A 16,857-nucleotide genomic window follows, 5' to 3' on the forward strand; every position below is an offset into this window, starting at 1 on the left:
ATTCATGCTATAAGTTTGTGTAGCGTTTCTTGGCTAATGGATTTCCACGACTCTACGGTCGAGTCATCCCATAAAAGTTCGATCGGGTTAAGGTCTGGGGATTGCGGTGGCCAAATCATATTTTTTAACACACCTTGGCGTTCTTTATTGACTGTGTAGCTTCTACAGATCTTTGCTGAGTGTTTGAGATCGTTGTCGTCTTGCAAAACAAATGGGTTGCCGATCAATATAATAAGATTACGTTGTTTTCTATTTATTACAAATTTAGTTTGATGATTTTTAGAAGGGTTTATAACAATGACACTGAACATTGTGTTTGGTCTTAAACTTTTTGACGGTAGTGTACAAGAAATATTAACGAACCATGACCACAAATAATATAGATTTCTAAGGCAGGTTCTCACACTATTAATAAAGCTAGTTATACAATATTAAAAAAAAATACCATTACTATGTTAAAAAATAATTAACCAATTAATCTACACAAAATTGACAAAGAACAAACTGCAAATGTCCAACACCATACAACACAAATGCCTCACAGCCTTCGTCGTGCTTGTTCCATTATCAGATGTACTACTGGATCCCAAGCCGGTGGTAAAGTAAAGCCATCTCCTCTATTAAAAGTTTGGATATTTCTTGATCTCAATGGCCTCTCGCAACATTCTGGGTATATATCGCTTCTCCTTAGCAAGAACCAGAGGCTTGTCAAACTTTATAGCATGATTGACTTTATCCATGACATGTTCAGAGACTGCAGACCTTTGCCGACGGTGCTTGACATCCGCTATGTGTTCCTTCACCCGTGTGGAAATACTTCGTTTCGTCTGTCCCACATATGACAGGCCGCACTCACAGTCTAGCCTGTACACTCCCGCAAACGAAACGTCGGGATGTATTTTAAATTCATTATGCGCGATTTAATCCGTTTCCATAGTTCTATTTCATAAATACAATTATTTATTATTTGTCAAAAAAAACGCTGTTATGATTGCGATGATGCAGTTAGCGGACAAAATCTACCTATCCTCGTTGATACATTGCAAAAAAGTATTTTTATACAAAAAAAAAGTTAATTTTTATTTTAAGTGTCGGTTTTACGAATAACATTTCCTTTTTAGGTGAAATAAAAAAATGCGTAATTTGCTTAACGTCATATAACATTTTATCTTTATTTTGCCGTTTAGAAATGCGTAGTTAAAATCTTTCGGTTTCCTCATGTTACACCGTGAATATTTTCAAGTAAAAAAATATTTGGAATAATTATACCTACATTTTTTTGTTTTTATTAATTTGATTTTCAAGGGTAAGTAATAATTTATCAGTGAAATGAAAAGCACCACTTATATATATTGTGTCAGGTGGTATTAGAGCTGTAAATAGAGTCCTACCAATTTAAGTTGGTAGCGATTCCACAGCTCCGCCGTCGTCGCCGGTGCCTGTATTAATATTAAACGCTGTTATCAAAACTGCTGTTAACTTATCTTTGTATGACATACATCCACATGTATGTATAACTAGTATATTAACAGGATAAACAGTTACCTAGTAATTCGCTCTTACACAAATAAGTATTTAGTACCTTACAAGTAAATTCACTAAACAGACCGTCACAAAATAAATATTTATCGCACGATAAGATCCATAGTGGACGATAAAATAGGTCCGCGTGATATAAGCAGCAGTTTCAAAAGTTAATTTTACCTTCGAAATTCAAATAAATGGTCAAATTATTAACCAAGAGATTAGGAAAAAATGCAGGTAGATGTTTTTATGTTAAATTTGGTAGAAGCACATTGCAGCTGCCAGGAATACAATGCGATGGGCCGCAGCCCGAATGGTCACGGGGTGCACGGTCGGCACGCGCCTCACTGGTCTTTGATTGGCGGCACGAGCGGGGGATGTTAAATTGTACCTGCCAACGTAACTTGAGCTAGAAATCTATAAGAATTCCGCGTTATTTGATTTGCGTGTCTTCATGCAGATTCCCGTTGAGTCCTCGATTCGCTCCTCAATAGCGTCTGGAGTGACATCGTATTGCGGCTGCTTGCGGTGCCAAACTGCTTGCCCCGCCTACTTAATGTTTCATTACATTCACTCGAGACGTTGCAAATAAGGTGCAATACAAGTCGGTTGGAATTTGTATGGTTCGTGTTTGAAAATCGTCTTCAAAGAAATGCAATGTTTATTTTAGGTACATTTTTCTTATCAAATCGTGTTAGATTATGTTTTTCGTCTAGATATTGTTTATTACCCACATAGGCTGATATTGAATTATTATATTTTTACTTTCTTTGTGTGTCAAAGGGCGCAAGTACGCAGAGGCTGCCAGGGCGTAAGGACTATTGTAAGAGTTGGTGGTAATCAAAATGAACTGAGCTATTGATCGAACTGATGGATGGGATGAAAAACCTGATGCCTGCCCTTTTTGGGGTTAGGTATCCAAAATCATCTCTGGCTAAGCTAACTCGAAACTTATGTCTCCATATACTCTCGATAATGCAACTTTAGCAACTCAGGCCAGGCAAGGCAAGCCAGAGGCAGATAATCAAATCCTACACACCTGGCCGGCAATTATGGTCACGTGATAAATACTAAAACATCTGGCCGTCCCTATCGCACTTACTATAGTGCGATAGGGACGGCCTGATGATTTATCGTCTATCGCGCGACCATGCTACTCGTGCTGGTCGCCACTCCCCAACAGATGTGAATATACAGAAACATAATGGAGGTCCATGGCAATTAGGCATAAAAATATTTCTTTGCGTTCTAATCTTGGCAAGGATGTACTCATTCAGTGGCGGGGCGTTGATACAACTCGATTCCCTACGGGTTCCCTAAAATTCTCCAGTATCTGTAGAAGTTCATACAAAAGAGATCCCGAAAACCCCTCCGGCTTTATCAACGAAAATTTTTACGCCACGCCATTGGTACCCAATCATATTTTAATTGGCATTTCTTATGTCGAGGTACGTAGGTATACCTAGGTTGCAGCAGCGGCTGATCTATACAAGCCGATTCCTATTACCGGCTTGCCTAAAATTGATTACTAGTAAAGTACCTAAGGTTAAGGTAGGTTTTTTTGCTCAGTGTTTCCTAGCCGAAATTTTCACCAGCCGTCAGTGCTGCTAGGTTGTAAGTTATTAATTGAGAGAGAATGCTTTATATACCTGTGTAGTGTAGGTGTGTACAAAATGAAATAGCCAGCCTCAGGCTTTGGTCGGCCTATGATCGGTTTTGTATCGGATTAACAGTCGTGCTGATGCGTGGAGGTACCGGATTATCTATCGAGATCGGGCTGTAGCTACATCCGCATGCAAATAAATAAACATACAATATTTTCTGAAAACGTTTATCCTGACACTATTTACGTTTCTTACGATATGACCTTCAGTGAATAAGTAGGTACTTAACTTAAAAAGTTCTAGGCAAAAATCGTTTTATCTTCGACTCCATTTGATTCATTGAAATCGTACAGGTACCTTTTCACCCTTACATCAAATGAGGTAGTTCTGACTGGTGTTATAGATTGTAGGGTAGGTATATCTAAGTTTTCCATCACCCACGGGGTCAAATATATAAAAAAATTTTTTAACAAATAACCCATATAATCCAAGTAGACAACATTTGCAATTGAATGAGACTAATTTGGTCTTGGTAAGCCAAATTTGCAAAATGGGTAGTTAGTGAAATAAGTATTGTAAGAGATAAATGGACCAGGCTGGATCCCTGACTCCACTGCACTCTATTTAATAATGGATAGTCAATAAACAGTTAATAAACGTTGGCACTGTCCAAAGTTTTCTTCGCTGCGCTTCGCTTTCACCCATTTCCAAATTTTTTATGTTTTCAAATGAATTATTTTCCAGAATGCTCTCGGGAATACCGGGATTCATCACAGACGACAACAAAAGACTCATGTCATGATATGTCCATCGCTAAAGTTAACAGAAGCATATCTCTATTACTATACGTGAAACTCATCTGGTGAGTGCTAGAAAATGGGCTGCTCACTAGGGTGGTCCTTATTTTGTCGATGTTATATTTTTATACGGGGCACCCGCTTAATGTAAAATCTAACCCTAAAAAACCAATGTATTTTTTTTTTCAGAATTTTTAAATACATTTTAGGGGTCGCTACCTCACTTTGTAAATTTGGATCCTCCATACAAAATGCAATTTTTTTTATCTATTTTTTTAGATTTTTCGTTGTGGGGCGAAAAGTCATGGTGTATTAAAACCATTGTAATTTGTTTTCAGAATTTTTAAATACATTTTAGGGGTCGCTACCGCACTTTGAAAATGTGGACCCTCTATACAAAATGCTATTTTTTATTTTTTTTTCCGATTTTTCGTTGTGGGGCAAAGAGTCAGGGTGTATTAAAGTGCAACTTAACATAAAATAACGCCGCTGATTTTTTTAAAATTATTTATTAATATTTTAGGGGTTCTAAGACTTCTAAAGTAAGTTCTTCCAAATTTTGAAGCGGTAGCGACCCCTAATTAATGTATTTAAAAATTCTGAAAACAAATTACATTGGTTTTAATACACCCTGACTCTTTGCCACACAACGGAAATTCGAAAAAAAAAAAAAAAAAAACATTTTGTATGGAGGGTCCAAATTTTCAAAGTGCGGTAGCGACCTCTAAAATGTATTTAAAAATTCTGAAAAAAAAAATACATTGGTTTTTTAGGGTTAGATTTTACATTAAGCGGGTGCCCCGTATAAAAATATAACATCGACAAAATAAGGACCACCCTACTGCTCACATGCCATAACTGCCGGTTGGTAAGATTTACCTTGTTCTTTCCTGCAGAGAGTTGATATCCAGATGGAAACCGGGATAGCAAAAATAAGCAGTCAGAACACAAGACATTGCAGAGGGTAGTTTAGTAGGTCGTGAATATTAGACATAGGTAAGTTCAAGTAGTGTCGCCAGGTTCATGTAGTTTTTTTTTCACTTCGGCATGATTGGAAGATGGTTCTACGAGCACAAAACATTTGCTCTTGGCTCTTCTAGATATTTTTTACAGTTTGAAGGGACTGTAGACTTATATGATTTTAATTTCAATTAGATACCCCGACGCGGTAAATATCCTGACAATCAAAAAGTGATCTTATAAGTGTCTGCTTTTTCTTTTGAAGCTCGGGACGGGACCCTAAGTTAAAAGTAAACAGTAGCGCTACGAAAAGACTATTCAACCACAACTTCTTTATGAAAATCGACAGCTCAGGGAACTACATCAAAACTACATCTATTATTCGGAGTAATGAATACGAGTATATCCATCGGTGCACCACTTCAAACAGTTAAGGAATTTATTATGTCATTCAATAAGTTTATTCTCAGAATTTTGGTATTTTTAAAATAATACAGTGCAAATTTATGTCAGTTGCAGTTTGTGGAATCAAAAGTCTACTCTACGTCTACTCGATAAGGTTACTAATGTGTATGAAAAATAGAGATACTACTTACTCCTATCAAAATAAAATTAGCCAAGGGAAAGTGGCAATACGGCGGCCATAATCTTCGATTTTATGTAACTGGAGCATCACTGAAACGCGTATGCGATCAATCCAGCTCGTTAGGTGGAACATCGGTCATCTTGGCGATTTACTATCTTCAGCTTCATAAATTCGTTTGCAAAAAACCGTGATAGGTAAATTCCTCGTGCCTTTTATTATTTTTTGCCATTAAACACTTGATATTCATTTACATGGGCATTTTAGAATTTGGGACCCCCAATTAGCGTAAGTTGTTAACAAAAATTAAAGCGATAATCTACATTCAAAATGTGAAAAAAGTAAATTTTTAGACATATTTTATGCTTAGCTGACAGCGAGTTAATTTTTGTTAACGACTTACGCTAATCGGGGGGCCCAAATTCTGAAATGCTCACATAGAAACTTAATCTTGCAGGTGTTGTGACTTAAATCTTAAGGATCTTGTAGAATTTTGAACTGTAGTATACCTATAACTACTACACTAACAATGTGGTCCATGTGTCATGCGTGCAACCAAGTGAAGTGATCAGAAGCACTCGCGCGACTGGCTTCGCTTCTGGGAGAGATCACACGTGAAATTGGTAAAGTATTTAGACACTGTTGGGTCCTTGCACATTATTTTCTCATGGGAACACTTTAGGCACCCACACTAAGTGGTAAACTGATCTCACCGACAGTTAATTGTGAAAAATTGCAAATAAAATTATCTTGATCGAGTTTCCGCTAGTGATTATAGTACAAAACCTTTGATTAGGTACCCGAAAATATGTAAATGTATGTTACATATTTATCTGTTCAAATAATCTTCACAAGTTACAACTATACAAAAAAAAACACCGCACCAAAGGCTTTCTTGATTCTTCATATTTTAGTAATGCATGGTGCTAAGAAGTATTTTACCTTGTTTTCTCCTAGTAATTAGGTTCTGTTTACAGGTAGCTCAAGAAGGAGTTCGTCGACACTAGCAGGAACGAGCATAGTGATCCTTAAACTGGGTACGTACACAAACGCTTACGATAATATCGCTATCTCTATCTATATTATAATACGATAAATTCTCTATCCTCTTCCGTATTGGCGCGACACAGCCAGACTTCGTTTCGAGCGGCATCTTAGCGTCAACGATTGTCAGTATCGGTTGGGATATGGTGACTTTCAAACATACATATAAACATATAAACGTTGCTTCACTGGGATATAAAGTATCAATATTACGGGGTAGATATGCTAGCTTGCTTTAAGCAGAGATATGTGAGTAAGTACGCAAAACGTTCAGAAATAAATAGGGTAGTATTTATTACAACACTACCCGTGATGTAACAAATACTAAATAACCAAACCACAAAATTAAAATTTTGATAAAAACCCCGACCGCGACATAGACCGCTTTTCATGAAACATGGCTGAGAACACTCCCGACTAACTCAGCATTCAGACAAAAACAAACTAAATCTAAATAGGTTCATCCGTTCGGGAGCTACGATGCCACAGACAGACACACACACAGACAGACAGACATACACACAGACAGACAGACACGTCAAACTTATAACACCCCTTCGTTTTTGCGTCGGGGGTTAAAAAAGCTCTAGAGCATCGTTACCTTCTCCCTTGTGTAGTTTTATGTAGTGTTAAAAAATTCAATCGTGTTTTCACTGAAACGCACGAACGTGTCATATTGTTTCAACTAGACTCAGTAAGGTACGCGGGGCAAATCTCGACTGGGTGGCAAATGTAACGGGTCCATTTTTTCCAATTTTTCCATGTTTTACAATGTTATATATGGTAGGCGTGTTCAGTAGATACATGTAGAACTCAACATCATAGTGTAATAATAGAAAAAAAAAATTAGGAACTGCCCCCCAGTCGAGATTTTCCCCGCTGTACCTTACAAGAAGTATAGACGCTGACTGAAGTAGCATGACACATTATGCAATAGAGACATCTTCCACTATCTGAAAGAAAGTCATAGATACCTCTCAAGTCATAGATATTAGGTAAGAGTTGTAAATCAACAAACATCTTATTAAGATTGAGGAAATGAGTATATACTTAGAGGCGCATGCTATCTACCTAGACTATGGAAAGCAAAAGGAAGGTTGAGTAACTTACGAACATAATGTATAATTTATTTTATATGTAGGTACATATATTGTGCCTTAATCCTTTCAGGCGAGCAAAGTCTATAGACGTCGTCGCACTCGCCACATAGTCATTAACTACCTACATTTTAATTGACATAAGTAGCTCGCTTAAAAGCGTTAAATAGGATTTGATAATTCGCTACTAAACAACTCGTAATTCACGATAACTCGCGACAGAGCAGTCAGAGCATTCGAAAGTCATTTTGCAAAAAGTTAGAGTTTAGTTTGCGAGTATTTATGTACATATTTCATGACAACTACGAGTTATTAAACTAGATCCAATTTAGGAACAGTCAGCATCAAAAGTAGCGGATCAAAGGCTTCAGAAGTGTACCTAATAAAAAATATAAATAAACATTATATTAGTTTACCTACAGATTTAGGTATGTCTCGCTACAAGAATACAGGGTGGCCGATTCAAATCGGTCAGTATGGGAAAGTCTGAAACTGTAAGACATACGAAGATTTGTTCTTAGGAACCATGTCACCGATTTTGATAAAAAGAAAAACTGCATTCATACAATTAAAAAAAAAGTGTACCCAGCTGGGAAATCGAACCCGGTTGTTTTGAAAAAATAAACTTACACTATTTCTATTCAGATATCGTTTGTGTAGGTCTTAAGCAGTAAATATCTCTAAGAAACATAATGTCTAAAATGAATAAAATGCATTTTTTTCACATACTTTAATTTATCATAGTAGGTGTTCAAAGTGACCACCGTCTTTTTCAATACAATATTCAACACGTCTAGGTAACGATCTTACTATTGCATTTTGTATCTTCATGTGGTGAATCTGCGTTAAAGTTGACTACTATGGCTACTTTTAGGTCTTCAACGGTGTTATAGCTATTTTTGTACACTGTTGTAAAGATGAAGTGAACTTGCTGAATATTGTAACGGTGGTCACTTTGAACACCTACTATGATAAATTAAAGTATGTGAAAAAAATGCATTTTATTCATTTTAGACATTATGTTTCTTAGAGATATTTACTGCTTAAGACCTACACAAACGATATGTGAATAGAAATAGTGTAAGTTTATTTTTTCAAAACAACCGGGTTCGATTCCCCAGCTGGGTACACTTTTTTTTAATTGTATGAATGCAGTTTTTCTTTTTATCAAAATCGGTGACATGGTTCCTAAGAACAAATCTTCGTATGTCTTATAGTTTCAGACTTTCCCATACTGACCGATTTGAATGGGCCACCCTGTATAATACTCACTTGGAGGTGTCGCTTAACTTCAAAACTGGGTAAATCCATTCTGCTATAAGGTTGATTATGTTTCAGATCATTTATATGGTAATGGATTTATGCGACACGTATTTATATTTAGAAAATAATTATCAGGGCGTCAAATTCTTTAGGTTTGATGTTTCATCCGCTACTATTGACTTGACTGTACCTACTGATGTGCCGACGGAAAGTTTCCAAAATTCTGAATTTTCACTTAGGAAAACTTCGGAAACTTTCCATACTTTTTATGGACAATTATATGGATGGAAACTTTCCAATCTTTCCATTTCATAAATTTAAATTTCCTTTTCCCCTCATTAGCTCGGAAACACGTGTTTTGTCCTTTAATACCAGCGGGTAAAAACGCATTTTATCCACTAGTGGGTAAAGTAATTTAACCTTGAATAAAGTCAAATTAACTGCTTTAAAATTGATAAAAGTAGGTGAATCTAAATAAAGATGATTTACCACCTATGGAACTACTGGAAGCAGTGATAAACGCATTTTTCGCGTTGTAGTTTCCTCGCTATAGTGAGGGGAAAAGTTTTGTGTTACACTCGGGTGCAAATGTATTTTACTTCTCGTGTGTTAAAAAACTCGCTAGTTCAGGATTCTATTTACGAACCACTCGCTTCGCTCGTGGTTCAACTATAGAATCCTTTCACTTGCTCGTTTTTCAATTCCACACTCGACGTTAAAATACAACTTTGCCCCCTTGTATAACAAATAACAACCTATTATTTTTCGTGAAAGTTTCGTGAATTTTTCATGAAATTTAAGATTTTTTTGGAAAGTTTCCGCAACTTGCACATCACTAACTGTACCTACTCATTTTGGATTAAATACACGTGTACAAAATACTTATTCCAGTGTTTTAGTTATTTGCTGAAACGCTTGCAGCCTAAGTTGAAATTGAGTACCTATACCTACCTAGGGATTGCCAGCGGGATTTTATACAGCAGACCCAACATCATTCAGCTTGTATTTACCTACATCTAAAGTTCCAACCTAAAGAGGTACAAGTTATTTCAAAAGAGGTACAAGTCATTGTGTGGTGCTGGTGATGCTGTTGCGAATTAAATTTAGGTGAAAGATGGATTGAGAAAACATTTTTTTCCCAAGTACATTATCATTAGCACAGAGTACGTGAGTGAGAAAAAAACATTAGAGTTGTGGGCTACAAAACAACTGTTGAACGCATCTGCTCCTCGCAGGGTGCAAGGTTTATTTAAGGGGATGCGGCGACCCGCGAGACACTCTCGCGCCAACCGCCGGTCGCGCCACTCGCCGCTCAGTCCCGTCCTCCGCCGCGCTACAACTTACGATGGTGAAAATGAAGTGCTTCGCAATGTGTGCGGCTTTGGCTTTAACATGTTTTATGATTGCCGTGGATGCAGCCGAATTTGATATGAAAAACGAAATAAAGGCGATGGCGGAGCAGATCGAGATTTTGAAAACTTTGCACCTAACAGACGTTACGCGGCTCAAGCGTGAAATTGAAGAACTGAAGTAAGTTTTCATGTTTATTTTTCATGTGGTCAATCTTAGTGGTTGAATAATAGCACTATTATACTTTTAATTGCCGTACCTGATCTGTTAATGAGACATCGTTTTATGGTTAACTTTCGAGGTTGACCGTATCGTATACATAATATACATATAAGATATAACTTAGTTTAAGGCCTATTACTAATAAAGTGGTACTTACTTGAAAAAGAAAAGTGAATGTGAGTCAATTTTGAAAGGGACCTTTTGGCCGTCGGAACTTACACCGTTTGATCGGAGCGGCAGCGTAGGTCTACGGTTTAACTAGATATGCTTTTTATATGTCCAGATGTTCTCCTCTACCTACAGGTTGCAATTCTCAAACGATTCTCGTTATATTTTGGGATAATATTTTTAGATCTTTTTTGTTTAACCAATTTTTGGAATCTGTCATAAAAGACTTAAGAGCCAATGGCGTACATGGCGCTTATAAGACCATCATAGTTTGACCACATCTCGGACACTGGCGATCAAATATATGAAAGAGGCGCGTTCCTAGCACACATTCTAAGCTCGTGTAGGTGAACGCGTACCATGCTTGTATGAGTGAGATATGACAGGTCGATTGTTCGCGTTTTTGACAGGCGGTAACTGTGAGGTAACCGAGAGGGGGTGGGCGGCACTTTCAGCGGGGAGCGGGAGTGGCCATACTGTACGATAGTACTCTTTATTATACTGTGGTTTGACTGTGATCAAGAAAGTGCTTTTTATTTTTACTTTTGCGTTTTATAAGCATATCGCGAAGGCACTAGTAATATATATATACTTAGTTCCCCAAATTATTACTATACGAAGAAATTCATTATAGAGTCCCTTTCGATATGGATTGGCACATATGTACATTTAGGTACCTACCTATGTTGGTAATTGTAGCCGAAGGTCGTCTAATTACGAAAGTCGCATAAAAATCACCATTATTTCCATCACATTAAGATTCCCCTTTCGGAATTATCCGAGCATTTCTGTCATTCGGAATTACCCTAATGCACCCTACATATGTCAAGGCGACGTTCCTTATATTACAATGTTTACGCATTGTTTATGTTACAATGTTTATGTAGGATCAATAGTACTTACCTAGTAAAAATGTAGTTTTGGAAAAAACTAAGGAATTAGGTACTTATAGGAACACTATTGATTGAGATCAGATCTTATAAGACTGGAAACCAGTTGTAGTCAATATTAATTTACATTGTGTTGCGGTTCAACCTGTGTAACCCGATCTGTGCGAGTTACTAATGCCAAATATATGTATATGTATGTATTGTATATACTGGGTTGAAATAATCAATGCAGTTCCGTTATATGCAACTATTTATGGAGGTATGAATATTGTAGTCTTATATGCAAAGAGGACTCGTATAATATAAAGCCATGTACTACAACAACCAGCCCCTCTAGCACAACTTGCCTTGTCGCGCGCGAGTCCATACTTGAAGTCGCGCTTGATGTATGGACTCGCGCGTGACAAGGCAAGTTGTGCTAAAGGGTCAGCTATCGTTTCTTAAAGACATTTTTCTTTTCTTAAGCTTAAGAAGAGATTTAATAATGATTAATGACGTGTATACCTACTAGTCACAGTCCTGGTGGAAGCGTTGAGCTGAGCCAGGATGAAAATGTGTTGTCATGGGCTTGGAATGGGTTAAACAGTACAAAGGTAGGCACCTACTTATATGTACAGTCAACCAATTGGAATCCTAGGGCACTCTAGAACTCTGTCGTATTGACACCGTGCTTTATTTGCTGATATAGAAGTTAGAAGTCAGTTTGACTTTTACAGTGAAAGGGTTCTACAGTGGCCTAGGATTCAGATTGGTTAACTGTACGTTTACCGACTTGTGCCGAACAAATAAAGCTTTCATTCGATAATTCACAAAAAAAAACTACTTTTCACGCTAAACGCAATCGAAATATCTCCCAGTTGTATATAAGTATTTACTGGCATGGTTTTACTGATTTTCAGGAAAATATTGTTGTTCAACCACGATACAGCACTGCGAATTTTTCATTAATTTTGACAATGGAGATAATACTTACAGGCTCGGCGAATTTTATAATCCTGTCTATTGTTAAGCTTTAATAACCAGCAGTAGGTATATGCTGGCAGGTATACTGTTTGTCTTCTAGGTACGAGTAATATATGTATTTATATGTAAGTAATTTAATATATGTAGTTCCCTAGATGTTGGATCAGTCGGTACTCGATAACCATATGCATCTTAGCGATGAGGGGGAAATTGTAACACAGGGTAATATGATACATAACTAGAAATCTGCCTGTCTTGAAATCTGCCCTCGGGAACCTAGTCTATTTAGTTGTACCTAGTAACAAGCTTGATTTTTTTTCCGTTCATTTGCCCTGCATTAAAACAGGTCTAAATATATAAAAGAAGAAACTGACTGACCACAGATGTCATATACACCATAGATCAAGCAAACGTATCTACTTAGCGTGTCAAATGAACTCAGTGAAATCCACTGAGTTGTCCGTCTTTACTCGCAGCTTGCAGCTTTCGGGCGTCAATTTTTGTAAGTTGAAGTCAACCAAAACATAAAAAATGCCTCGTTACGTGATATTCAATTGCAACAACATAAAAATTATGAACAATCAAGAGCCTGAGATATTTAAAATTACAGGCAAGAATCAACTTCAGTACAAAATTTGACACGCTCGGCCCCTATACAAATATATGAATTTGTTTCTTCTATCTAAATTAAGTTCTGTGTGACTGACTAACAAAACTGACATATCAACGCACAACCTGAGACCGCTGGTCCTTAGAGATTCAAAATTTGGCTTCCTTATAAGGTGTAAAGGAGCACTAAGAAAGGATTTTTTTTAATTCACATCATAGGGGCGTGAAATGCGGGTCCAAAGTTCAACGTTTGAATAAGATTATACTTTTAGTACGCGGGCGAAGCCGCGGGAAAAAGCTAGTATAAAATAAAAATGAAAACTAAATTTGTCGAGACCTTAAAATACCTGTGTACTTTCAGACAGTATAATTGTTTACTTATGATATTAATCAGTTCAGTGAAATAAATCCAGGCTAATTTGAATCATGTAAGGTGCATTAGGGTAATTCCGAATGACAGAAATGCTCGGATAAATCCGAAAGGGGAATCTTGATATGTTGGAAATAATGGTGATTTTTATGCGACTTTCGTAATTAGACGACTTTCGGAATTACCCTAATGCACCTTACAGTATTGGCATGTGTTGTTATTTTTACTGCTAGTAGTAGTGCTACTAGCTAGTAGACGGTATAAAGTACGTACAGTCTACACTGCCGATGTTTTTATCAAGTGTGCCTTTATAGAATAATGGCCGATAATATTCGATATTACGTGACCAACAGGGGTTCAATAACACTGGCATAGCTTCGTACCTTATACGACAAAACAGTACTTATTATTCACCAATGTTATCATTTACCATAGTACTCATACTCGTACTTAAGTACGTATCAACCAAACGTCCATTAGATAGAGAAAAATATTACGTAGGTACGTGGTAGGTACCTTTGGGCTAATTTATTTAGATTAGTCGCGCCGGTAATTCCTTTTAAATATACTTGCTTTAGAAGTTCAGTTTATTTTATCTATCTCATTCTTGAAAATTCCCTTCATTAGATTAAGATTTCGCTTCGAGCTATTATTTAATTGCTAAACCAAGATAAACATAACTTTGCGTTTCCTTTGGTAAAAATCCTTTAGGTAAAATGTGTCGGTCTTTTTAAAGTACATAATTGAAGCAAAATATACCTACTAGGAAAATTCTTATAATATAATATACATAAATTGTACCAAACTTCGAAAGCACTGAGCACGAATTCGTCGTTCAATAGACTGAAAACGACGAAATGATATTTTGAAAAAGGACGGCTACTTAGTCATTTTAAATGTAGTGGTAATGGTAATGATCACTCGTTTTCGATTCTGTTAGTAGAATTTAAATGGCTAGTTGTAGAGACATTATCGAACGAAATTCACGAAATCGACTGGTCGACATTCAATAATTGCTCCCCTGCTCCTGCTCGCCCATGTAGTTCGCGTCGTGTAAATTTTTTGTTAATGGACTTTCAGATTTAACTTTTCACTAATTAACTTGTTTGTGTATAATTTGTTTTTACTATGTTCACCAATTAAGCAGCTTTGAGACTGGATGGAGCGCCATATTGTAAACGAAGCCCCTTGCAATCAGTCCGAAGTGTGCATATAAGTCAAGGAGCCGAGCATAGAATATCTAAAGCGTACTTTATTGCCGTCGTCCTCGTTGTAACTAGATTACTCAATATTGCGTAGCGGAGCGGCTACGACGAGCGCGTGGCGCTACGATCACACCGGCACAGACGAATGCACTTACCGAGCTATAGCTTCTTAAGAACATCTTATATAAGTACATTTAGGCTGATAAAATATACTTTTTTTTTTTTTTATTTATTTAACAAGTACATTATATTTTTCACATTTATGTTTCTCGCCAAACTGTCTTGCAGTTTGTTGGCGAGATAGCGCTCATTTTTAACATTTATATATAGTATACTTAGGTACTTACATATTTATTAGGCACTAATTAACTTAAAACTATTTACATGCAATGCGCAAGCTTAGGTTATCATTATTACATGCTAATGCTTCCTGGACTACTCAATTACACTTATACTGTGTAAGAATGTCCTATTATATCTATTTATTTATTTATTTATACTTTAGGTAGGTAGATAAATATCTTAGGGCAATTTCTCCAATAGCGTTTCTTTTAACTTTTTCTTTAATTCTGCTATAGTACATCTATTTTCTTCCCTTAGCAAGCTAATTTCATTATATAACTTTGGTACCAAAAACATATTAGTCCTTTTGTGTAGTTTTTAGCATTCCTTTGAACAACTTTTTTTAGCCTTATACTCTTTGTTGTATATTTACTCTGTTCTTTTATTATATATTTATTATTATCATAATAGTTTTCTACTGCTAGTATATATTGCACTTTTTGATGTATAGGCAGTATTTGTCATATTCCCCTTTAAGTTTATTCTTAAATTTTTTACTTACCAAATATTTCATAGATCTTAACTGTATTTTTTTAATTTCTTCTAAATAAGTATGAAAAGTTCTACCATAAACACTAAGACCATAACTAATACATAATTGAGTCAACTAACGCGTAATATACAACTTAAATCGCCAGCATAAATATATACTAGGTATAAATGGAAAACTCTGCCTAAAGTAGGTACAACTGATGTTTTTTTGCTCAAAGTTTAAGTAATATGTTGGATAAATATTGTAACGGTTCATAATAACGAGAACTTTTATTCTTGGCCGAATGTTATATGTAACTTTAGCCCTTGAATTTTATGAACTCTTATCTACGCATGTAATCTATAACTCTCTTAATCTACGCATGTAATAAACGCATGTTCACTCGTTCGTATGAACAGCGTCGATGGTACCTATGGAAACAGGCATAGTTGTCGCTCTGTAAATTAAGTTTTCTGTTGCCGGGTAGTGCCTTACGCCCCTGATCCCGCGAACATCCACTTCCGTGCATTATTCTTTTATTTACGCGTAACAACGCTTTTACCTTATAGAGTGTAAAGTAGATTAAACATCCATAAATTTCAGGGGTTAAGAAATTATTGTCTTACATTTTCGATATCAAGCATTAATCACATTTAATCTCGGCACTCATAACTCGGTAAAATATTAAAGAAGAAATAAAAATCCTTATTGTGTGATTTAAAATACATATATTTACTAATTATATCGCCATCTGATATTTGTTTAGTTACGAAGATGCCATAAAGCTCAAGTTCTCTATATATAAATATTAATTGGGCTGTTTCAAAAGCTTGTCGCACTGCAAAGTTACGAATAAATGGATTACAAAAAAATAGATAAATAAAAGTTGAGTTGAGCGTTGAACGTTTCGTGTGGAGTGGCCGGTGAGGGCTAGCGAGTGCGATATAAAGTCGCAAGTGGCGTTCGAGAGCGCTGAGGGGGCACGATCCGGGGCATCGGACCCCGCGTTTTGCCACTTCGGTGACCTACTCTGTTGTATTTATACTAAATACTTTTATACGGGAATTGTCTTGCTATTGTCTGGTTAGAAACCAACTTTAGTTAGCTAGAATGCTGAACGCCGCATCCAATTTGATGCCTGTGCCGATAGACACTCGCTACCAAATTGTATTGAAATCCAACTCTCTGAAAATTACTGGTCCACTCAGCCAATGTACTAAAATGTGACCTAAAAACTAAAACAAAGGAATAAATAAAATAAATACGTTTATGCGTTTACTATAATAGTTATTTATGTATTTAACATTGGGGCAAAAGTTGTTTAATCACACGGCCTATATATCTTGATACGAGAGCAAGCGAAATATTCCAATATTGAACCGCGAGCTTAGAGA

The 16,857-nt window shown here is 36.4% G+C and overlaps 1 protein-coding gene across 1 annotated transcript in view; it reads left to right on the forward strand.

Annotated features, from left to right (window-relative positions):
* Positions 1 to 10,181: 10,181 nt before the first annotated feature.
* The window catches only part of LOC125241114 (protein scabrous), a 38,523-nt gene continuing 31,847 nt past the window's right edge, over positions 10,182 to 16,857 (forward strand). The window contains exon 1 of the mRNA XM_048149441.1: positions 10,182 to 10,402. Within this exon, the coding sequence (XP_048005398.1) occupies positions 10,218 to 10,402 (185 nt within the window). The 5' untranslated portion in view covers positions 10,182 to 10,217. The remainder of the gene's footprint in view (positions 10,403 to 16,857) is intronic.

Source organism: Leguminivora glycinivorella, chromosome Z (assembly GCF_023078275.1).
Source record: "Leguminivora glycinivorella isolate SPB_JAAS2020 chromosome Z, LegGlyc_1.1, whole genome shotgun sequence".
Lineage (NCBI taxonomy): Eukaryota > Metazoa > Arthropoda > Insecta > Lepidoptera > Tortricidae > Leguminivora > Leguminivora glycinivorella.